The 24,928-nt window shown below is 34.3% G+C and overlaps 1 protein-coding gene across 7 annotated transcripts in view; it reads right to left on the bottom strand.

Moving 5' to 3' along the window:
- Positions 1-4,430: 4,430 nt before the first annotated feature.
- CDK8 (cyclin dependent kinase 8) overlaps positions 4,431-24,928 on the bottom strand; it is a 119,925-nt gene continuing 99,427 nt past the window's right edge. For 5 of the 7 annotated variants that reach the window (XM_001366829.4, XM_007495249.2, XM_056794699.1 and 2 more), the window contains 9 exons: positions 22,319-22,376; positions 19,517-19,648; positions 14,719-14,862; positions 12,107-12,176; positions 10,769-10,841; positions 8,244-8,341; positions 7,151-7,229; positions 6,870-7,028; positions 4,431-5,730 (listed from right to left, as the gene is read on the bottom strand). In XM_001366829.4, coding sequence (XP_001366866.1) covers positions 5,605-5,730; positions 6,870-7,028; positions 7,151-7,229; positions 8,244-8,341; positions 10,769-10,841; positions 12,107-12,176; positions 14,719-14,862; positions 19,517-19,648; positions 22,319-22,376 — 939 coding nt within the window. In that variant the 3' untranslated portion in view covers positions 4,431-5,604. The remainder of the gene's footprint in view (positions 5,731-6,869; positions 7,029-7,150; positions 7,230-8,243; positions 8,342-10,768; positions 10,842-12,106; positions 12,177-14,718; positions 14,863-19,516; positions 19,649-22,318; positions 22,377-24,928) is intronic. The other 2 variants (XM_007495246.3, XM_007495247.3) reach the window with 2 other exon arrangements.

Raw genomic sequence — 24,928 nt, 5'->3', positions numbered from 1 at the left:
GGGTTACAATCAAAACTCGATTCAAGTGTGCAGAGGGAGAACAAAAAATTTCACATAAGAAAAGCCTTTGCTTTGTATTAGGATTATAACAAGGGAAGGTAAAAATAACATTTCTCAAAAAACTGATCAACAGTTATCTCTCTGGGCACTAGTATTTCTGGATTTACTCCTCAATGGTGCTCTCTTTACATTCACCATGTCCCAGTCATTCTGAACCCCAAGTTGTCAATATATAAACCCCATTCTCACCCCAACTTGTTACTCCATCACTCCTACCTGGATCTTATACCTTCCCCCACCCCCTATCATTCCTATCATCACTGTGCTCTATAATGCTGATTGCATATTTTTTTATTCGAAGTTATTTTATTTTCACAATTACATGTAATAACACTATCTATTGCATTTTAAACTTTATCATTCCTTCCTTCTTCTGGTCCTGAGGGAGACCTGGCTTATTGATGCCTTCATTTCCCTCACCATCTTTTCCAGTAATCGTACTCCTTCTGGAATACCCTGTAACTCATTGGACATGGTGAGGGGTTGTAATACTCCTTGTTTCTTAGTCATTTCCATATTCTTCACTGTCATATTCCATGTTCACTAAGCACCTTCTCTTCTTTTGTGGTTCATACCATCCAATTTATCACTCAATCCAGATCCTCCTAACTGTGACCTATTGATCTCCAGTGTACTCTTTCCTAGATAAGTTTAATGTTTAGCTCAATTTTTGTTGATTCCACATTTCCTGCCCCCAAAATAGGGGAATTCAACATACATACTGACATACTGATGCTCTTTCAGAGATAGCAACTTTCCAGTTCTTTAACCTATTCAGTTCCCCTAACTTACTCTTCCATCTCAACTGTACAATAAGATAATCCATCATTCATTACCCACAAATGTTTAACTTCCTCGTTCCAAAACTCCTTTATCTTATCATTTTCTCATTCTATCTTTCCTTATGCCTAATGACCCCATTACAACTCTGTTCTTTGTCCTCACCACGCAGGGGCCCATCCTGCCCAAACCCCTATGTTCTTTTCCAAATTATTGCTATACTTCCCTTTCCCTTAGGTTACTTTACGCCTTTAATCTTGCATCTTTTTCCCTATTATTCTTGTCAAACACCAACTCAGATTATTCCCATCATTCACCATTTTCACTCCTATTTTCTATTTAACAAACATGGCAGAAATGACAAAATTGCTTGCATTGGTTCCATTACAAACTTACGTTATTTACTTGGGTCCTCACAATAGCAAAGCATCGTATTCTTCCCCAGTTGCTAGGCCAATCTCTTTATTGACTGCTCCAAATCTTGACACTCCTCAAATTACCTACTGAACTATATTTAATGAAGACTTTGTCTCATATTTCAGTGAAAAAAAAATTAAGGCCATTTACTAAGTTTCCTTTATTCTCCCTATCCTTATTTCACATCACTCAGTTATCTTCCTGTATAATTTCCTCCTTCACTCAATTCTGGAAGAAAAAATAGACAATCTTTGTTTGGTTGACAAAATCAATGCCTCTCCAAACACCACTGATCCCATTCCCTCCCAATTTCTCCAGCAAATTGTTCCTACAATTCCTAACTCTCTTATCTTCAATTGCTTCCTATTTACTGACCCTTTCCCACTTCCCTACAAATATACCTATGCCCCCCAGCATTAAAAAAGAGAGAAAAACTCACCCTCATTTGACTTATGTTCATGCTATCTCTTTTCATAGCTGAAACTAAGAAACTCTCAGTATTTTCACAACACCTGGCTTCCAATCTTATCATTAATGTAACTGTTCTGTTCAAATTTACAAGTAATCCTTCTTCACAAACTTGATGAACTGTAAATAGACCAACTTTGCTGGATTAGAGCAAGGAGGGACATTAAAGTATGAGGAGATTGGAAATGTAGGAAGGGGCTAGGTAATGAGGAACTTTAAATATTTTCTCAATCATTCATGATACCAATCTCTACTGGACATTCTTTTACCTGTCTGTCCACTCCTCAGTCTCATTTGTTGTATTCCTCCAGATCACACCTGTGAGCAAGCTCTGATCCTATTTTCTTTTTCTCCATACTATCTCCTTTAATTTCACCAGTTCTCATAGGTTCAATTCTCACATCTCTATGCAGGTGCTTACAAAGTCTATATGCTTAGCCCTAGTTTCTCTCCTAAGCTTCAGTCCTCCATCTGCCTTTTGGGCATTTCAAATTCAAGTATCTCCCCACTTCAGTACATCTTCCATTCAACTATCATTAATTTTTCTTAAGTGTGGCTCTGACTGTTAACTTCAATGAACTCTAGGATCTCCCTATCATATTCAAGATGAAAAATGAAGTTCTAAAGCTCTTCATAACTTGGTCCTTTCCTACCTTTCCATTCTCTTCACACTTTACCTCCCTCCTCATACTTCTTAATCCAGCCAAGTTCATCTACTTAACCAGGATAAATCTCCTGTAGTTGCTGTACCTTTGCACTGGCCATTCCCCCTCCTTATAATACTTTCTTGGCATCTCTGTTTCATTAGTTGTTCTAATTTCCTTCATAAGACTGAGTTCAAATCCAACTTACTTTAGGAACTTTTTTTCAACCCTATTTCCCTCCAATCCCCTTTCTTCTCTCAGATTACTTAATATTACATGCTTAAGGTACTCTGTATCTTTGCGATGCATACAACCTACCTTGTAAGTACCGACTTATTTACATGTGGTCTTCTCCATTAGAATATATGCTCATTGAGGTCAGGGATTGTGTTTTACTTTCCATTTTGTCTCCAGGGCTTAGAATAGAACTTGGAATTTTAGGGCTTTTTTTTTTTTAATAGACCAAAAAGGTTTATCATTGTCAACATATTTGCTATCTATCCACTTAGTCATTAATTTAAGCATTTAATAAATGCTGATTCACTGGCTGACATTGGGGAGGGATTATGAAAAGACTTCATGGACAAAGAATCTTAGTTGGATTTTAAAGAATTGTTAAGAATTCAACAGGTTCAGAGAAAACAGAAAACATTCTAATATAATAAGTAGTGAGAAGTACTTGTAGGAAAGTAGGAAAACAAGAGCAATGTTCAGAGGACAAAGTAGCCCATTTTGGCTGGAGCTTAATACAGGTGATAGAAAAGATGTGTCAAAGCTAGAAAGATAGCTTAGAGTGATGCCAGATTCTTCAAGGCTTTGAATCTCAGGCAAGAGAGAATATCAATTTTATTTGGCAGATAATGAAGTATTACTTAAAATTCTTGAGCAGAGGAGTGATATGACCAAGGAAGATAAGCATAAATACGGAGGTTGGATTTGAAGGAAGATAAACCAGGGAGGTGATAATAAAGAACTGAACTATGGTAATGGCAGAATGAATCAAAAAGAAGGCATAGATATTAGGTTAGCACAGTTAGGGATCCTACAGAAAAATCATCAGATAACTGGGAATTGGCCCCTAAAATACAATTAAAAGTAACTTTAAAGTGTCAATTCATCTTCAAAGGACAAACCTTATTCTTGGGGCTGGGCCAAATAGTCCCCAAATTTCCACTGTTCTAAATTACACTGGAATATTTTTATATGTATAGACAGACATTTTTAGAAGCTAAAATTATGTTAAAAGTTCCTTGTCCTCTGGAAAAATGAAGGGAAATTGTTTAATGACAGAATTATTTTTTTGTACAACAGAATTATGAGTCATCATCCAGAAATGTATATGTCATTGTACATTTAGTTCTATCTGGTCTAGGTATCTCTTGTATTCAAGAAATCAAAATTTTAGGGAGAAAGTGGTCCTAATTTAACATGAGTTGTAATTTTGGTGGCATTAGAACATAACAGTAACTGTGCTAAAAAAAAAAAATCAGTCAGTCAATAAGCATTTATTATCCACTATGTGCTAAATGCAGGGGATACAAAGAGACAAAAGACAAGTCCCTGCCCTCAAGGAGCTCCCAATCTAACAGAGGACAATATGCAAACAAATAAATACAAACAAGATACATATATAATAAATTACTTTAAAGTAATCCATAGGGTAAGGCAATAGAACTAAGAGGGATTGGAAAAGGCTTCCTTTAGAATATAGGATTTTAGCTGGGCCTTGAAGGAAGTCAGGAAAACCAAAAGGTAGAGATGCGGAGGTGGCACATTTCAGATAAAGGGGACTGCCAGTGAAAATGCCTGGAGTATGGTAATGATAGGAAGCCATTGGAGATAGACAGACCCACCAGCAGGCTATTGCAGTAGTCCAAGGTGAAGAGCTGAGTGTCTGAACCAGAGTGGTGATAGTATCAGAGGAGACAAAGGAGCATATGAGAGATGTTGTGGAAGAAAACACACTAAGCTCAGTTTGGGACAAGTATAATAATATATTTAGAAACAGTTTCCTTAGATGTCATGTAAAAGAAACAAGCACAAAAGACAAATAACATCATATTCAGATTTATGAAAAATAAATTTATTACATAACACCTTGGTTTTTTTTTTAAACAATGTTCAATTTTTTCCTCAGAATACTTGCGTCATTCATGTAAAATAGTTTGATACAGTACATTGTATGTTATAGGTTTTTTTTTCCTCATAAATTCTAAGGCTCTCCTACTCCTTTCTCCTTTGCTGAAGTAAGGGCACCCTAAGTATCGTGCGAACAAGTTTGAAGAAAGAAAATTAAGTGAATAAAATTTTAATTCCACTACACCAAGTCAGCTCTGAAAATCAGGACAAAATATCTGAATGGATGCCGCACCTTTTTAAAGGCAGTTATCACCTCATGCTTTTTCATCTCAAAGCATGCTCACAATCAGCAACACCAACAGAAAAAATAAAACACTGTCTATGACAATCTTTTTAGTTTGTTTGCTAACCCAAACAGGTTTATATCAATGACAACATACTTATTTACTATCGAATAGCAGCTTTAATACCAGTCAAGTCATCGATTTAAAAAACAAAAAACAAATTCATAGGTTGGAAATTAATCTTTGGGAGTTCTGAAATCTGCTGGAAAAATTGCGTGGCTTTATGTATTTTGAAAAAATATGTACTAATTTTGTTGGTCAAAAACACTGATCATGTGGAAAATGAATCAACCCATTGAAAAGACTAAAAAGAAATATATACCAAAATAATCTCATCAATCTGAATCTTGATTATTTTGTTTGTTTTTTTTTTTGTTGTTAACATATACTGTATGTTTCAAGTACCAGTTAAAGGATTTTTGCGTACTATTGGTCAGATAATGTTACATTGAGAGAATTCACCACGTACAACAAGGAATGCCTGCCCCTAGCACATTTCACAGCTTCAACTGCTACAGACTGTCACTGAAAAAATGCATTGGTCAGTCTGAATCATGTCAAGTAAACTATGGAAGTAGCATATCCACAACACAAACTGTGCTAGCACTTTCTTTTCAAGTCTAACTCCAAAACAGGTAACATTTGTGAGCCACTACTCCAATCTGTGAAAAGTGGTAGAACTTGGCTATTGGACATTTTGAAGGTGTGGTTGTACAGTACATTCGCATGGCCCATACCAGGTTCCAGGCAGAGAGCTGCACGGTCAGTCCTGCAGCATTAGCAACAGTGCATTGACATTTTTCAGATGCAGCTCAGTACCGGTGTGTTTGATGTGAGTACTGTGGAGGCTGCTGGGAGGTAGTTGAATATCCCATGCTGCTCTGTGGCTGTGATGTGCTTGGTCCAGGGTTGGGATAGGCAGCATGTGGATTGGAACGCTAGAAAAGGAGACAAATGGCAAAAGGTGTGAGGTAAGGTAAGTAAGCAATTTACAGTTTCCCTGAACTTATGGAAATTTAAAACTACATAGGCTTATACATTAAACAAATGTTTTCTCTCAAAATTAACCAACATAGACAACAGTTTAAAATAAGCTTGACAAGATGAATTCATTTCTAAAGAATGCTAATTAGAGGTTGTAGAATTGTTTGACTTCACTCCAAGGTTAATATGGTATAAGCACATTCTTGAGTCAAAAAAAAAAAAGTGGGAACTATATCCATTCAGGCTGGGTGAACAAGCAAGAGAATTAAGCTGTATTTTGTTGGTGTGACCATGTACAATCCAACTATGACCCTGAAGTATATAAAAACTAGAATGATATATTTTCTTTCTTAACCCAGATAGTATACAGTATTTCTCCTATAGCTGAAACTCCCCTTTATTATATCCTTGTCACCCCTCCCATAGACACCCCCACCCCTGCAAAAAATGAACTCCAAAAACAAAAGTCCCTAGGATTGTATCAATCTTCAAATCCTAATTCTTAAAGTAGTAGATATTTGGGAAAATTAAGTAAGACCCTGTTCTTCCATATATAGAAAAATAACTGCTTGATTTAGGTTTCAGGGATCATTAAATAGTGAACCCAGTCTGATGATTAGAATGATCAGGAAGAAAGTGATTAATTCTCAATACAAATTTTATAAGAAAATAAAATACATGTCATTTGAGAAGGACACATGCCAATACCTAGACAACCAAAAAGTACAGTGGACATAGTGCTGAGCCTGGAATCAAGGTTTGTATTCCTATGTGGCCTAAAACATTTCTTAGCTGTGATCCTGGACAAGTCATTTAACTTGTCTGCCTCACGGGTAAAATAGGGATAATGGTATGTGCCTCATAGAATTTTTGTGAGGATCAAATGAGACTAGTATGTAAAAGTACTTTTAGCCCAGTGCCTGTCACATAATAGGAACTTAATAAATGCTTGCCTTCTGTGCCATATGGATAAGGAAAATATGTCTAAATGGCATGGTTATACATTATGGAACACTTACAATGATTCATTGCTTCCTGACTATCTTCAACACACAAAAGACAGCTTTATAATAAAGTTTTAAATTGTTAATACCTGATAGTCTGAGGTCATGATCAGTCCACCTGAGGTAGTGGTAGGAGGAACAACTCTCACTTTTTTCAATGGGGGTCCCTGTGCATGACTGCTGTCTTGATTCCCTGGATGACCAGTTCCATTAGTATGGTTATTGCCCTGCTGCTGCTGCTGGTTCTTCTCAATTGGTTAAACAGAAAAATAGATTTCAACTCAGAAGGAGAACAAAACTCAAAAAGTATAAGGCTAAGGGGTAACAACACAACAAAACAAGAAGCTATAGATTGTACTTCAATATTTACTTTGTCTCCCTTGTCATCAGGCTCTTCTTCTGTTAAAAATTCACGTTTAGGATAAGGAATCTGGCAACCTGCAAAAACACTGGCCATAAGAAAACAAACAGTTACTGCCTTTTTATAGATGGAACCAAAGTTCCTGTGCCCTTATGGGGAAAACTAGTCTATACAGAAAGACTTCTGCAAGACCACATTTATTTTCTTTCTAACTATTTTTATAGAAAATATTAGAAGATATATTCTTACTGAAACTTTCCTTTGACTAAGTGCTCTTTCTTTTATTGGCACTATCATCATCATTGCAGCTATAGTTTCTGAACAAGGAAAAAATGCTTAATAAACTATCCAATATTCTAGTGCTTCATTTAATATGAAATTTCAACCATTTCAGATAAAAAAAAATTTTTTTATTCCTTAAGGAACAAAGAATAACAAAGTTTTATGTCATGGTTTCAAAGAACTTTACATGCAACTAAGAAATTACCTGAATCTCTATTCTGAAGTACTAGCATTATTTCGGGTAGTTAGGGGACTCGTATAAAGAAAATAAAACCAGCAGTCTCAAGAGGAATTAGAAATATATGAATATTTTTTTTTCTGTCTGATCAAATTGCTTCTCTCTAGATGATGTTAGAGAGAAGATCACCAAACTATAGTTTAGATATCTCACAATGAAGATAAGAAATTTATCTTACAATGTTTCCTGAACTGAATTCCACACTCTTTGCAACTTTTACAACAAAGGATGAGTTGGAAAAATGTTAACTAATTAGCAAATGGCACTTGGCATTCCATAACAGAAAGCAGGAACTTCAGGCTCTGAGTAGGAGTCTGGGAAGATCTATAGCATGAATAATCAACCTGTCAGTGAATAACAGGATTAGAGCTATGACTAATGGGATCAAAGTTTCATAAAGCAAGAGATTAGCAGAAATGCCACTTAACTTTAAACCCCCAAATGGCATCTTAGTCATTAGTGCTCATCTTTAACTTGTCAGAAGCCAAGTCTTTCCTTTCTAGCCATCCTGGGGGTGGATTTTTGGTGAGGACAACAAGGGAAAAACATATATGCTGACAGGGTAAGAAGTCAATCACTTACTCTGATGTAGGAAGTGGATCTTCTAAGAAATAAGGATCCTGCATAGCCTGTTCTGAGGTAATTCGCTTTATTGGGTCCATAGTAAGCAACTTCTGAAGCTGAAACCACAGGTCACAAAAGTATTAATATACTGCTCAAAAGAGTGACCTACAAGTGAACTCTTATGACTTACAGTAAACAAATCTGAATGTGAAGGATGTCTATTTGAACAAACTAAATTATATGAAAATTCATAAGCTATTAATTTAGTTCAATGCAACTGCAGATAATGGGAGCCCAGAGATGTGGGTTCTGGTACCAAGTACACTACATACTAGCTGTGTGTAAGTAAATCACTTAACCTCTCTGGGTCCACATTTCTTCATCTTTAAAATGAATGGGTTGGACTACTCACAGAGCTCCTCTGAGTTCATCAAATTCTATGAAAAAAACGTATACTCACATATGGTATTAACCATTTTCTGAAACATATTAAAATTTTTTTACTTTTGTGTCCCATTTTTGGAAACAAATAGCAATTAGACTTTGAAATAATAAACTAGTATAAATCAGTGATACCTGAAGGAACAAATATACAAAAAGGTCACACTTAAATACTAAGTAAATATCTAATAAATTTATGTAAAAACTGAGTCTATTAGGATATATTTAAATAGATTTGAATTTAATACTCCTTCTACACTCAATGATTTATATAATTTATTATAATTTTGAATCAATAAATCTCACTGGCATTTGGAAAAACAAAAACAACTTCAGACTTTTCTAGTAGCTTACAGTAACAAAATAGTTATAAACACATGGAAGGTGTATCTTCCATGTAGCCACGTGAGAGCAGGTCCTATTGGTTTGGTTTTTTGTTTTTGTTTCTGTATTGCTTTGTGGAGGGGAAGATGTATTGGCTTAGATATGGGGTTTCATGGGTATCTGGAGCCATGGGGAAGGTACTCCCTTCTACCACTGCAAGTCATCACTTGCTCTATAGCTAATAGCCTCAGAGGGGAGGGGAGGGTAGGGAAGGGGAGGGGAGGGGAGGGGAGGGGAGGGGAGGGGAGGGGAGAGAAAGGAAAAGAAAAGAAAAGAAAAGAAAAGAAAAGAAAAGAAAAGAAAAGAAAAGAAAAGAAAAGAAAAGAAAAGAAAAGAAAAGAAAAGAAAAGAAAAAAGAAAACATTGTGGGCATAGAGGTTAGAGATATTAAAGGATGATGTTTGGGAAAATAGCAAGAAGGCCAATTTAGTAGGAATGTGGGAAGAAGTAAGGGGGAAACAGAGTTTTGGAAAACACAGAATGGATGATGATCCAGCAAAAGAGACTAAGGACTAGACAGATATAAAGAAAATTAGTGTCACTTAGCTAAAACAGCTTAAGAACCCACAAAAATGTTTATGAAATTATATAAGAACCACAGGTTGGTATTACTTAAGATAAACCAAGACAGAATGGTCATCCCATGATACAAACATCTTATTTCTCTCCAAATAAGTCGCAAAGAGGTATAATTTTGAGGTTTCCTTGAATTACCTTTTCATACCAACAATAATAGGGTTCTCTAAAAACTCACAAGCCTGCAAAATAAAGAACTTGTTCGTGACCCTGCTAATGTATTTGAATTATATGCCATTATTATGTTTATAATTTTAGGTTTATAAATCAAATTTGTTTAAACTTCTTTAACAATTTGGATCCTACTCTAAATATATTATAATAACTTACTACTGTGAGCAAAGTATATTATTTCTCTGGAAAGCAAAAAATGCAGTTTGAAACACTGATAAAATATAATCTTCATCATGTTGTTACAAATGTTTGCTGAGTAAGCATGGAAAATGAAGCAACATTTAAAGTTTTCAAGGTATTGAAAGTACTATTTATTGAACTGTTAAAAAGCATGTGATAGTAGAGTGTAAAAATGTCAGAAAATGAAAATGAAAAATCAAACTGTTGTCCAAAGATTCCCTTTTGCATTTCAAAAGAGCATACTTTTGGAAACCAATTGTGCAATACTTCTGTTTCAATGCAACATACATAAGAGCTATTAACAACAAAATATATTACCAAATATGGAATTGGCAATAATAAAAAGTACACTGTAACTTTGTCAGGAATCACCACATTATTACATGAATTTATTTTTGTTATAAGCAAATCCTATGCATATAGTAGTGTGGTGCATCTTTTAATACAATAAAGAAATTTCAAAATGTCAGTGTCATCCCTGTTTGCCAATAGCATATTGTTCTAGGTTATACTATACTTTTAACATACATTAAACAGTCCTTCAAAAAGTGCTTGATGAAAAACATATAAAAACAAAAAATACTTGAGTTACAATTATTAATCTATGTAAAATAGTCAGACTCTGATTTTAGAAATCCCTCATAAGTCAGGAAACATAAGTGTTCTATAGTATGTGCTGCACTAGCCACACCGGTGAGCTCTTTTCTAATGGACCAGCCCCAAGGGGAGCTAGTCATTTATTATGCACTAAGGCAGTTTCATTATGATCGCTATTAATCAAGGCTTACCAAGTGGAATGCTTTACTGTCTGGTTTAACTTTATGTTTTTCCATATATTTGATAAGGCTGCAGTTGGTATATCTGAAAGAGAAACACTATAAGATGTAGAATCATATCAGACTTAAGTTGAGATTTATTTTACATTAGCAAAAAAGCTTAGATTTTTTTTCATCTTTTATTACTGATTAGGAAATACATATATGAAAATAGTTATCTATATGTGAAGACTAACATAAAATTAAAACTCATTTCATCTATTTTTCAGTCACATTCTAAAGAAAGTGACTGATTGAATATATTATTTTTAATTGAAGTGAAAATATACATCTGAATGTTATATTTGATCACTTAATTTTGCACTACAACACAAGATTTTCAACCCTATATCTCAAAAATTTATCTCATGAACTGATCCAACCATTCTGGAGGGCAATTTGGAACTATGCCCAAAGGGCGACAAAAGAATATCTACCCTTTGATCCAGCCATAGCACTGCTGGGTCTGTACCCCAAAGAGATAATGGACAAAAAGACTTGTACAAAAATATTCATAGCTGCGCTCTTTGTGGTGGCCAAAAACTGGAAAACAAGGGGATGCCCATCAATTGGGGAATGGCTGAGCAAATTGTGGTATATGTTGGTGATGGAATACTATTGTGCTAAAAGGAATAATAAAGTGGAGGAGTTCCATGGAGACGAACAACCTCCAGGAAGTGATGCAGAGCGAGAGGAGCAGAACCAGGAGAACATTGTACACAGAGACTAATACACTGTGGTATAATCGAATGTAATGGATTTCTCCACTAGTGGCAGTGTAATGTCCCTGAACAATTTGCAGGGATCTAGGAGAAAAAAACACTATTCATAAGCAAAGGATAAACTATGGGAGTAGAAACACCGAGGAAAAGCAACTGCCTGAATACAGCGGTTGAGGGGACATGACAGAGGAGAGACTCTAAATGAACACTCTAATGCAAATATTATCAACATAGCAATGGGTTCAAATCAAGAAAACATGTAATGCCCAGTGGATTTACGTGTCGGCTAAGGGGGATGGGGGGTAGGAAAAGAAAATGATCTATGTCTTAATGAATAATGCTTGGAAATGATCAAATATTAAAAAAAAAAATTTATCCCAGTCTTGTAATTAAGTTAAAATGTAGGGAAAAAATCATCACTGGAGAAAAAGACTAAAACAAGCATAATTTGTCAAAATCAAAAAGGCATTAGGTTTAATTTTTAAAAATAATCTCGTGCTAAGTGAAGCCACATGGAAATGATAAAATGAACAGGACTTCAAACTAATTAAAAAGCATGCAAGAAAATGTTTTTTTCCCCTTGACTTACGTATTTCTTCGGAAATCTTTCATTAATGTTGAATGTTCAGGCATCTTTTTTATATCTTCCCAATCTTTATCTGTGAAATACATTCATTAATCTTATATTGCCCAACTTCTTACTATCAATGTACTATTTTAAGATGTCCCAATTTTTATTATACCACATGGCATAATTCATCTAATTTGGCTTTTTGAACTAAACTTTGTTGGTCCCATCTATAATTTTCTCAAAGGTAAGTGAAAATTACTCCTTTCTTTTAAAACTGCTAACAAACTTTTCTTGTAATTCTCATACTCAAAAAGATCTAGAGTTGGGAGAGACCTTATTTTACACATGAGGAAACTAGAACCAGAAAGTTAAATAACTTTCCTCTAATGATCTAACCTTGCCTCTTTATTTCATTCTTTATCACTTAGATTTCTTCACATTAGTAATACATGTAAATATTAAGAAGCTGTATGAATTATTGTAAAGAGTTTTACTGTTAGTCAATCAAAATTACTCTAAAGTCCTAGAAACAAAATGGTTTAGGTGAAGAAAATTTTTTTACCTAGAATAGGATAGGAATAGAATTTGTAAGTAAGAGAGCATCTGTTTGTCATTATCTATCTATCTATCTATCTATCTATCTATCTAATCAGGGTTTCTTGATCAGAGGTTTTGCCCAAATGACTACCTTTATCATCACTATTAAATGAACATGGTGTATGTACTTTGTTTAGTAGCACTTTTAGCATATATATGGTTGAGATGATTTTATTTTCTTTATTTCTCAGTATCAAATTTCTTTCCAGGACAATTTCCCACTAATCAACAATACTGAAGAAATATAATGTACATTCTTTATTCACATTTATTTCTTAATTGAATTCCTCCATTTCAAATCAGTTTCCCAACTTCTTTCTCTCTGTGTTAACATCATTCTTCCTATTTTTAAGTTTAGAAACCTTAGCCTTTGATTCTTCTCTCATTCCTTTCATACAATTTGCAAAGATCTAATTTGAGATATTTCACATTTAACCTTTATCTACTTTGCTTCCATATCATACTAGTAAAAATTCTCATTGCAAACCTGGATAATTCCAACAACTTCCTGGATGGCGTCTCAGAAAATAGACTTCCTTTATTCAATTTATTTTGCATGGTGTTGTCAAATTAGTTTTGCTAAATCATCTAATCATTCATTCATTACGTCACTTCCTTGCTTAAGGTTATGTAATAGTTCTTTGTACCATATTACATCACTATAAAACATTTCTGCCAGACTTTCAGTGCTCTCTCTAATCTGATCTCAACTTGTTTATCCAATTTATTGATCAGGATTCTCCTACAATTCATGTTGTTTTGGTCTACTCTAGCAGACTCCATAAAAGTCATGTTTAATCTTGCCTTTAGACCTTTGTTTATGCTTTTTTCTTAAGACTTTAATGACTTCTCAGCTTATCTATGACTACTCAAATTGTAGCTATTTTTCAAGCCCTAAATTTACATCTTTTTTTAGGAAGTTTTCAGTAATTAATAAAGGACTATGATAAACTGTCACATAATTCTGCACTTAAATTATAAATTAGCTTATATGCTAAGGGACAGAAAGCCAGTCTCAACACCTAGGTCTGAGACTAGCCTCAGACATAGGCTGGCTGTGTGAACCTGGGCAATTTACTTAATCCCAGTTCTAAAGTCTGCATGTGGTGAAGCAAGTGCTGATCTGACTTAGTAGGAGTTTCATCCCTGAAAGGTTTTCTTATACCACTTAAATAACAGCAATGGTCCCCTGTACAAAAAAATAAATATCTGGTGGAAGGGAATCTTACATGTCATATTTCCTAAAGTAGATTCTTTAAAGGCAGTAATTCCCTCATATTTCTTTTATAACAGCACCCAGGAAAGGTGTTGAGCAGACAGCATTGTTGTTTGTGTTTAATACTGGTCCATCTCCCTCTAGAAAGCTAGATAGTATAAAATTATAGATATTGTAAAAAATTAGGAGACAGAAAACCTTAATTCTAGCCCCAAATCTGCCTGGAACTCCCTATGACATCATGGATAAGCCATGAATTATGTGTGCAATTTCTTCCTCCGTAAAGAAAAATGAAAAAATATTTCCACTGTCTTATGTGAAATGGTAGATTATACTAAGAAAAGAACCTATTTTTAAAAAAGCCAATATATAAAGATTTTAATAGCATTTACTGCACACTAATAATATTAGAAAGATCTCTCTGAAGTGGCCTTGAACTATAGTGGCCTTTTAACATATCCCATTCCTACACTGAGTCCCAAATTGAAGTGATTTTATTTATTCTGTTAACATCGGGGTCTTTAAAAGATCAGTTAAAGATCGTAACAATATTTCGTCATTTTTCAAACACTAAAACAATTTCTATCCCTATTCCCTCTGCAAATTTAGGTCACCATTGAAATATAAACTTATATATATATATGTATATATATATATATAAATAAAATGCTGTATGTGTGACCTTTTGGAAAAAAAGATTCCATGCTATAAATAGCTTGTACACTTAATACTCAGTCTAAGATCTAATTTTAAAAATACATCTTAAAATGCAGATATCTAAAATTAAACAAAAGTGATAAAAAATGTTAATATGTACCTGCAGGAAATCCCATTACATTGAATATTCTGTCCAGCTGGTCATGGTGATAAGGATTACTAGTTTTGATGTCCTCTTGTCGACAGTGAAATATTGGTTCTGAAGTTAGTAGCTCTGCAAATATACACCCTATAGCCCAAATATCTTTAAGGAAAAAAAGAAAGAGAAAAAGAAAAAAGAAAAAGAAAAGGAAAGGAGGAAATAAAGTGGATCTTTCCAAAAGAAAATGCATTGTTGGGTTTTGGGGGGTTTTTTGGAGGGATAAGTGGAGAAAGGGGAAGGATTTATTTTTAAAGGAAAACATTTATTCTTCATCAGTTAACTTACGGACAATTAAATGCCATGAAATTACATTAATTTTTAAACCCCAGATTTTAATCCTGTGGTCCCACACCTCTTTCCTGCTTATTAGCCTTATTCCAAAATTAGTATAGTTGACTTCCACTGAAGTGATTTATGCCCAAAACAAAATTACAAAATAAAACAGGCTTCAGACCCCATATTATATCAGAAGTGATAACTGAAAATGAAACAAAATTAAGCAATACTTTTTTTTTAAATAAGGAGGGCTTATTTGTGTGATGCAATGACTATGTTATCATTTTTTTCCTTACTAACTTCAAAGCTTCAGCAATTATTCTGTCATTAATCCTAATTAAACTGTTGTTACCAGTGTGACAGAGACTAGCACTAGAGAAAAAGTGCCAGGCTGAAGAGTATGTGAAATTGATCACCTCGATGGGGGAGGGGCCCCAGGAGTGAAATCCGAAGGAGGCGAAGACTCTGGCTGGGAGAGCAGAGAGGGTCTCTCTCTCTTGAGAAGACAAAGAGAGAAGTTGGAAAAAAGACTTCTCCTGAGGGTTACCCATTTTTCCTGCTGGTGACTGGAAATCGTTCCCCCCAACATTTCCCAATTGAAGGGACTTCTGAAGAGAAACCTGAGCAGACTTTACCTCAGCTCCTGTTGCCCAGGGGTGAGGTCAACCTGACTTTCTCTCAGGGGGACTCAAACTGTCATGGCCTAAGTCCCCCCCCCCCAAACTCGAGGAGGGAGGGGAAAGGGTTTAGAGACAGGGACCCCCTTTTCCCACATTCCTTTTCCCATTCTTCCCTGCCCATTATTTCCTTTTGTATTACCTGATGGAGTTGACATACTCATTTCATAAAATTTAAATTATACTTTTTCTATTATTGCTTTGTGTTTAAAATCGACGTATCAGAATTATTTATAACTTTAAAAAAATCAAAACACAAAAAGAGAAAAGAGATGGCCTGACTTCCTTTTTACACCCAAAATGAAAATGACAGGTAACATGATCCACCACAGATACAAAACAAATTTGGAAAAGTAGATTATTTTGGCAAATGTATTTACTAAATTTTTAAAAATTATTCAGGTATAAATCAATAGAGAAGCAAAAGTTGTTATAAAGTTGATTTTAAATAAAGTTAGCTACATTAATTTTAGATTAGAATGAAATTTGTAGAGACATTCAAAAACAACTCTTAGACCTTCAGAATCAGATTAACTATTGTCACTTTTAGTGAAGTACAATTTCAAAGTAAATTAAATCTACCTGTTCTTGAAGGAAAACCTATCACTGATGCAAAAAAGGTTGTCTTTGATATGAACCCAGGTTTACATTTCCCTGAGATAAATGAATAGCATTTCACACCAAAGAGTCACCAAGCACACTCAATACTTATAAATGAAAATATCTTTAGATCAAGATAAATATGTACCAAACATTTATATCTAAGCAATATTTCACATAGCATAAACTTAAAGATACTATAAGTTTGCCAAATATCCTTCTTTATTAAGAAACTGTCAGGTAGCAATTTATCCTGCAATTACATACCAATTTGACCTAGGGAAGACTTAAAAGAATCAATGAAGAAATCTATACACTGATACTATAAAATATGTCTGCAAAAAGAAAAGCAGATGGGACTTTTGTTTTAAACACAACACATTAGAATCTTGCTCCAAATTCTAGCTCATGGCATAGAAGAGATATCAGAATAAGTAGGACCAGTTCAGCTAGGAAGTATGTGGATTGATGGATTAAAGCAAATATATGAAAAGTAAAAAGCAAATATAAAAAGAGGTAGGCAAATTGGGCAAATATACTTACTATTACTACCTTTCTCTTTTTCATTAATACAACTGGAAAGGGAAAGGGGGACTGCTATGTACCAAATTCCTCATCATCTTTGGTTCCTTGTCAATATATATCCCACTTTCAGTATCTTCCATGTTTTGAACACTAATGTAAGATCAATTTTTATTCACATTATTTAGCCCATTTTACTGTCCACTCAAAATTTTCCACTGATTCCCAGTCAACATCCAAATCAAATTAAAATACCTCAACCATGAACTAATTGCTCTCATCCCATATACTACACTTCAGGCTATGTTCTCAAATATGTATAGGTTCCTATTCCTTCTTTCTTGCACCCGTGTGTCTTTTGTTAAACCATATCCTCTACAGTCCCATCTATCACATTATATCTACTTAGCCCTTCCAAAATTACTTTCCAAAGTAACACCCAAAATATAAATCCTACCCACTTTCCAAACATAGCACTGCACATAACTATTCAAGTACTAATAAGCCATTATAGATTGTAGGTTGCTAAAGGATAGAAACACATGCCTATTGTTGGTAGCAAATTGAAAAATAACAATTACATATTGTATTTTACTTTGTAGGAGTGTATATGTATGATTAAGTTACATATGTCTATATTTTTCCTATTAGTTTTGAAGACTATCTGAAATATATTTGTTTTTCTCCATTATACAGCACATTTCCAATTTAGCAAAGAGTCACACACTCAGTATTACTTAAGCATCAGATTCTACCCATCTGGGCATGTAGGGAAAAAAAAAGGAATCATTTTGCGGGGTTCCATTAGTTATTCGGAAAAACTCTTAAGCATATAATGAATAACTATCAATGAAAAATTAAAACCTAAAAAAAATAAGTCTTTAAAATTTAACAAAACTTTGGTCTGGTGCTCTTGGGTAGACAGTTATGTTAAATCTATTCTGTTCATTCTAGTATAGCAATTCAGCCTGAAGCTAAATAGGAACATGTTAAGGATCATAGGTGTTGGAGTTAGAATGGACTAGATCTTACAGACCATTTAGTTCAACCTCTTTATTTTATAGATAAAGGTTCTGCAGCAAGTAATTAGAACCTAGTCATCTGGGTACCAATTAAAGGGCTGTTGGTTTGGTTTATCTGAATTCTAGCTTTCCCTTTTCTCCTTGGGATGTCCCAAAGCATTAGTAGAAGACTTTGTATGCCTAATATGGCTGAATTCTCTCTCTTTTTATCAGAAATGGAAGAGTACATAAAACTCAAAGCGCATTCCAGTAGTAAGACTATACAGAGGTAGATATCCTTAACTCTTTCAGTGGTAAAAAGAAGGCTTGGCCATGCAGTGGCAGGTCAGACAGAGGGAGAAAAAAACTTAGGGCTCCCATTTTAGATTTAAAAGGCAAGATAATAGCAAAACAAGTTATATTTATCACTATGAAACAAAAGAGAAACATTTTAGAAAACTAAAAGTTAATTACATTTTGTAATTATGTAGTTGGCTAGTAAGAGCTTGTCCTTGGTTTTAATGTTTTGTTTTGTATGTGATTCCAAGGCAGAAGAGTGATAAGGGCTAGGCAATGGGGGTTAAGTGACTTGCCCAGGGTCACACAGCTGGGAAGTGTCTGAGGCCAGGTTTGAACCTAGATCTCCCATTCTCTAAGCTTGGATCTCAATCCACTCAGCCACCCAGCTGCCCCCAGTTTTAATGGTTCTTAATAAAGATAAGCTGCTCATTTCTTCTTTAGGGTTATTTTAAAACCAGGGAAGTCTAAAACCAAAAGTAGCTTATCTGTATTGGCAACTAAGCTTTAAAGTAAAACTTAATGACATGCTAGCATGGTAACTTTGGACTAACTTTTTTCCCCCCTTCATAAGAAAACGGAATAATTTTATGGGGGAAAAGCAATAAATAACCAATGAGTCAGACAATGACTATAGATACAGAGTTGAAATGCAGATACTATATTTTCTATACTGTGGAGACCACAAGTTTACAGAGAATTATTTCAGTGTTATTTTTGGCTAAAAGTAGAAGTAACATTAAGTTTAATATATTCCAAAAATACTTTGAATGCCATCAATATTTCTACAAACAACATTTATTTTTCATTCCCCAAATTATAACACATTTTGAGTTAATATGTGGAAAAAATTATATTGTGATATTGAAATTCAAATTTGTATTGATTAACTTAATTAAATAATTGAAAATAGATACAATGCAAGAATTTTTTATTTTTTTTTTCTTTAAATGTTACTAACAACTTTTCTTTAATCTTTTTTATTTTTCCTTAAACTGAGAACTCAAGGCAAGTATAAATGATAATGGAGAGTGACTTACGGTCAGTTATGACAGATGTCTTTAAATAACTGAAGTATTAAATTTATTAATGCTATGTCACTCTGAGGGCAGCAAACAGAAATTGTAGAGAACAATTTGGTTCTAACAAAAGGAAAACTGGGCAGAAAATGGGATGGTCTTTTTTTTTTTGAGAAACAGTATCACTGCTTGTCTTCTAATAGAGGCTGGCTTGAATGATCGCTTCTTGGTAAAGTTGTAGACAGGATTCATGCTTTGGATGAGGTTGAACTAGATGATCTCTGGGGTCCCTTCTGACTGAGATTCTAAAACTATTTCACAAGAGTAATAGCTAAGTGGCAGTTTTAAATTTAGTACTACTCACCAATAGCTTTGGTATAATGTCTTGCTCCAAGAAGAAGCTCTGGAGCTCGGTACCAGAATGTTACAACTACTGGATCCAAATCTGCTAAAGGCTTCAGAGGTGAATTAAATAATCGTGCAAAGCCCATGTCAGCTGTGAAATTCAAAATAAACAAAATCTACTTTAATATTAAGAAAATATTTTTTGCAAGTTTTATGGATTATATTACACTTCATTAATATTTCATAGTACTTATGTAAAAGAAAAACAGTCTGAAGAAATAAAACTTTTTTCTTAATAAAGACCACCTTATCTTCATATCTTGAGTGTTATTCACTGCTACCTGTATCTTTGATTAGATTAGGTTTATGATACTACTCCTTTTGTTAAAGATGACTATATTCCTGTAGGCAGAGGGATCTCTGACACCAACTAAGATAGGTTGTAGAAAACTCTGTTACTGAAGAGTGTATGACAACCATGACAAAGTAGCATATACTACTGACAAAAATAGATTATCTGCTCTTTTAAATTTTCTGTGCTTATTTCACTGGTGCTTCTTCATTGTACTTTTATTAGATTTAAATGGCAATCAGAATTTTAAAGCTTGAAGGGATCGCAAAGATCATCTAGTTCAACCTCATAATTTTGCAAATGAGGAATCTGAAGAACAGAGTGGTTAAATGACATTCCCAAAAGTCATTACATAGCCATTTATGAAACAAATGTGAAATTTGGTTTTTGTGTATAAACTGAACATAAAGAGATCTACTATCTACCTATCTATCCAGCTATCTGTGTTACCTCTCTAAAATAATTTTTCTAAAACATATAATTGATCACATGGTTTGATGGGTGTATGACTGAGGATTCTGACTTTAAATGAACACTCTATTGCAAATATTAATAATATGGAAATAGGTTTTAAACAATGATATATGTATAATCCAGTGGAATTGCTCATCAGCTTAAGGAAGGGGGAGGGAAAAGGGGAAGGAAAGAACATGAATCATGTAACCAAGGAAAAAATATTCTAAATTAATCAATTTGAAAATAAAATAACTTTTCTACATCATCTATTCACTCTTTTCAAAGCTTAACCCAGTATTCTTTTACACTGGAGAATCATTAAGTAAGGTTAGCTTCTCTTCTAATGGGACTCTTCAACAAAGTAAGCATTGTTCTACTATACTTAAATTATGTGAATAAGAAAATAGAGTAATTATTAATTTGGCAATGGATTATAATTCTATATAATCATATTTTCAAGAGATGATTAGAGTTAAAAGCAAAATTTCCTCTCAGATGTGTCAATCCGCACCCACTAGCTTCTCCACCCCCCTCCCATACACCATGAGGATCTTTTACCTTAATTAGAAGCTTAATAACACCAAATTAGACAATTTAAATACTTTACATGAATTCTCCCCATATCTCACACTAAGCAATACATGTAAAAGTATTGCTTGGTGGATTCTCTCCAATTTCTTAAGTTTTGCTAGAAGCTTCACTTGAACTTTATCAGACTTGATAGGCCCTTCTCTTATGAAGATCAGTTATCTATGAGATCTAAATAGATGCTCAGGGGTCAGTTTTTCTCCAGAAGATGTGATTTGAGAATTAATGTGAATGACATGAGAAAAAATTTACAGTGCAAGACATAAAAATTTAGATACTATAGCCAGCAATTAAGTCATTGATATAAAACTATCAATTGTAAAGAAATATCAAGGACTTATACAGGGGGAGATGTTGAAGAAGGGTGAAAGGTAATAGGATCTCACTTTAAAAGGCAGAATATAACTTGTTAGCTGATTACCTGATACTGCACTCTGCAAACCAAATTAAATATTAAATTTGGTGCACAAGTCTACTAATCTTTCTAATTTAAGTATAATTTTGTGAAAGCATTTCATGATTTCCTAGTATGAACACACAAAATAGCTTAAATATATATGACTAATACAACTAGGGAAATGACCAAGAAAAATGAGAGAAAATTACACACTTGTCCTTTCCTTAGAAGCTTAATCAAGGAATGTCACATTATTCTTTAATTTTGAATTAAATAATTCTATTAAAGAACATAGATCCCAGAGTATAGAATGTTTTATTAGCTTTCAAAAAGATACCCATATCACTATATTTTTAAAAAGACAGATTATTTTAGAATTTTTTTAAGCTATCAGGCATAAATGGCTGGTTAATAAGTCTTTTTATCAAGAAACTAGCTTTTAATCCAGCCCGAGTTACCAAAGAAACAAATGTGTTCATAATTCTACTGCCCTAGATCCATGTTGGCAAACCTATGGCACACATGCTAGAATGCCCCAGAAGGTGTCTGCTCCCTCCCCTCTCTCTACACACACCTGAGGACATCTCTTTCATCACCCACCCCTCTGCCCAGGAGCCCAATGGGAATGCCTCCGCCCTTCTGAGGTAAGGCATGGGGTTCACATGCGGCTTGAGGGTTGCTGTTTGGGCACTCGGTCTCTAAAAGATTCACCATCACTGTCCTACATGAATAAAACTGATGGGTCTTAGTATATGTTTGTCACATGAATAGAGTTGAATCTAATCTCTATATTGTATAACCTATACAGGTTATATAATTAAGGCAAAGATTTATGGAGAAATAGCCACTGCCTGTAACCCTTTTATGAATGTGAAATATTCTTCAATTTTAATAAATGTTCTTTAAAAATCATTTCCACCGAGAATATATGCATATTTTACCCACCCACCTCCAAATTAAAATAATTTAACTTCCCTTTAAGCTCTAAAAGCATGCTGCATTGTGACTTAACAAAAGATATAACATACCAATTTTTACTCTTCCTCGTTCAGGACCTTCACCCATAACTAAAATATTAGCAGGTTTCTGTGGAAACAAAATATTTGTGTGTTTTTAAGTAGATAACATATCAATAAAAATAAAATCAACCTGAAATTTTTAAAATACCAATTTACAACACTGTCCAATTGAATTCAGATCACCAAAGGAATATATTCATTTGTGGAGACACATACATATACATATACATATACATATACATATATATATATATATCCACATAAACATATATATACATATATATTTAGAATATTGGGTTATCCAGTCTTTCATTTCCCATAACAGAGTGGAGGCTTTCCTGAATTTCTTACATAGATACTATTTTCACCACTGTATTCCTTGTGAACTATCTAGTAGGAACTTAGTAACTCAATATAAGAAGCATTTATTAAATAGATACCATGTGGCAAAGCCCTAGGCTAGATAATGGGAGTAACAAAGATAAGAATAAAATGGTCCTTGACTTCAAGGGATTCACATATTAATGAATCATCTTCCAAGCCCCTTAGTCAACTAAAAACATTCTGTATAATTTACAGTTGTCATTCAGTATGAAAGATAAACTAAGTTTCATGCAAATCCCTCAAGTAAACTGCAGAAAATATTGGGAAAATGGTTTTTATTTCTTAAAAACAATTAACCTAGAATTTGAAAGTACTAAGAAAACTATTCATTCGATTTTAAAATCTCACTTTAAAAATCACTAATTTATTCTCTAACAATGGTTTTTAAAATGCTAATAATTCCACCAAATATAAGAAAGTTGAAATTATATTTTAAATACATTCTTTTTCTCCCTAGACTACTCTGATGGGCTATTCATTCAATTTGATCTTGGAATGTTTGCTTGGAGTGTTCAGGGAAGACTATGTGGGGGCTTGTCAAGATCTTTTAAGGGCTGTTTTTCTCGTTAAGGGTAACTGATAGGCCTCAAAACCATAAGTGACTTAGAGGTATCTACCCCAAGAATTATTTCACCCAACTGAAAGGGTAGATGAGAATAATTTATTCCAATCGGCCATGAAGGTGATAGAAGCAGGTGCTGTGGAGTGCTTAGAGCTTGGTTAGCACTGGACTTCAATGACTCTGGAACAGGTGAGGCTAACAACTGTAATATAAGGAACAGAGACCAACAACTTTGTACAACTCTGTCTCACTTAAGCCTAATTTATGCAAGAGTCAAAAGACATCACCAGTGATGTCATTTTGGTCCTTGAGGACAAAGGACAACAACCAGTTTGCTAAATAAAAGTACAACTGTACTAGAAGACAAGAGGGGAGGGGGAACTAATAAAGACAATTCTAAAAATCACATTGAAATTTTTATTTCTATTGTGTTTACTCTAGGTACTAGGATCTCCTCCTAATTCTCTACTACATGAATAAATCCTCTGTTCTGCCACTTTCAGTACTATATAAGACAACTATCATTCTGCTACAAAAAATAAAGATCTGCTTTCAATAATAAAAAGAAAGTATACTATTGAGCTATTACTCTATTTGCCATAAAGCCCCAAAGGTTAGAAATTCACACAATCATAGAATTTTAGGAATGGAAAGGCCAAGATAAAATAATTCTAAATCCCTCATTTTACAAATGGAGTGACTGAGATCAAATTGTTTGTCCCAAGGAGCACAACAAATTAAAAATAAAGCCATGGAAGCTAAGTAGGATTAGGCCCACAATTACACCACTTGGATGGGAGATCACTTGGGAGTACTGGGTACTATAAGTTTTGAGAGGCAGCATGGACTAATGGATAGACTGCTGAACTTAAGAGACAAGAATATGTAGATTTGAATTCAGTATTTGACATTTATTATTTGAGTCACTCCAGACAAAACACTTAATCGCTCTGAGCCATAATTTCCTCAAGAAGGATGGTTGCAATAGATGGCTATATGGTCTCTTCTGTAAGGGGTAATTCTAGGGTTGAGAATCAATATAAATTTAGTTGGTCACCAGGAATTAATTCAAATCCCAATAAAAATACTCAAGTCAGTTTGGGAATTTTATGGTGGCTTAATTAATATAGAGGGAAGGAATTAAGAAGAAGAGAGAGAGAAAGAGGTATAAGAATTTTCCAGCCTACCCTAAGCTAAGGGAAGTTCAGAGACTTCAGCCACAAGGCCTCCTCCAAGATGAGGGGCCTCCTAGGAGGATAGTGTTTAGGAAAGGTAAAGGAAAAAAGGAATCAGCGTCACCTGACCCATGCCAAGATGCCAAGACACCAAAACGCTGCCACAAGCCAAACCACTAGTCAAGCCCAACGTCTTTGAGAGAGAGATGCCGAGCTCAATTCCTCCACCACCCAAAGAGATCAGCAAGAGGAAGTGACACGAATACACTTTTTTTTAACATCACCTCCTGTGTCTCGTGTACCAATGGTAGCTTAAGCTTGACTTCAGATAGCCGAGGGGGTCTGTCAGTTGTTTCTGATTTGTCATTTGCTAGCACATGTCTGTCATAGGCTATCCTTCTCAACATCTTAATCCTTAAGTAGGGGTGTATACATTCCTGATTGCTAGACTAAGCAGGGTGTAGTAAATCTAAAATCCACACTTCCAGCTTTAAATCT

Source organism: Monodelphis domestica, chromosome 4, assembly GCF_027887165.1.
Source record: "Monodelphis domestica isolate mMonDom1 chromosome 4, mMonDom1.pri, whole genome shotgun sequence".
Lineage (NCBI taxonomy): Eukaryota > Metazoa > Chordata > Mammalia > Didelphimorphia > Didelphidae > Monodelphis > Monodelphis domestica.
This window is presented reverse-complemented; position numbering and strand designations above follow the sequence as displayed.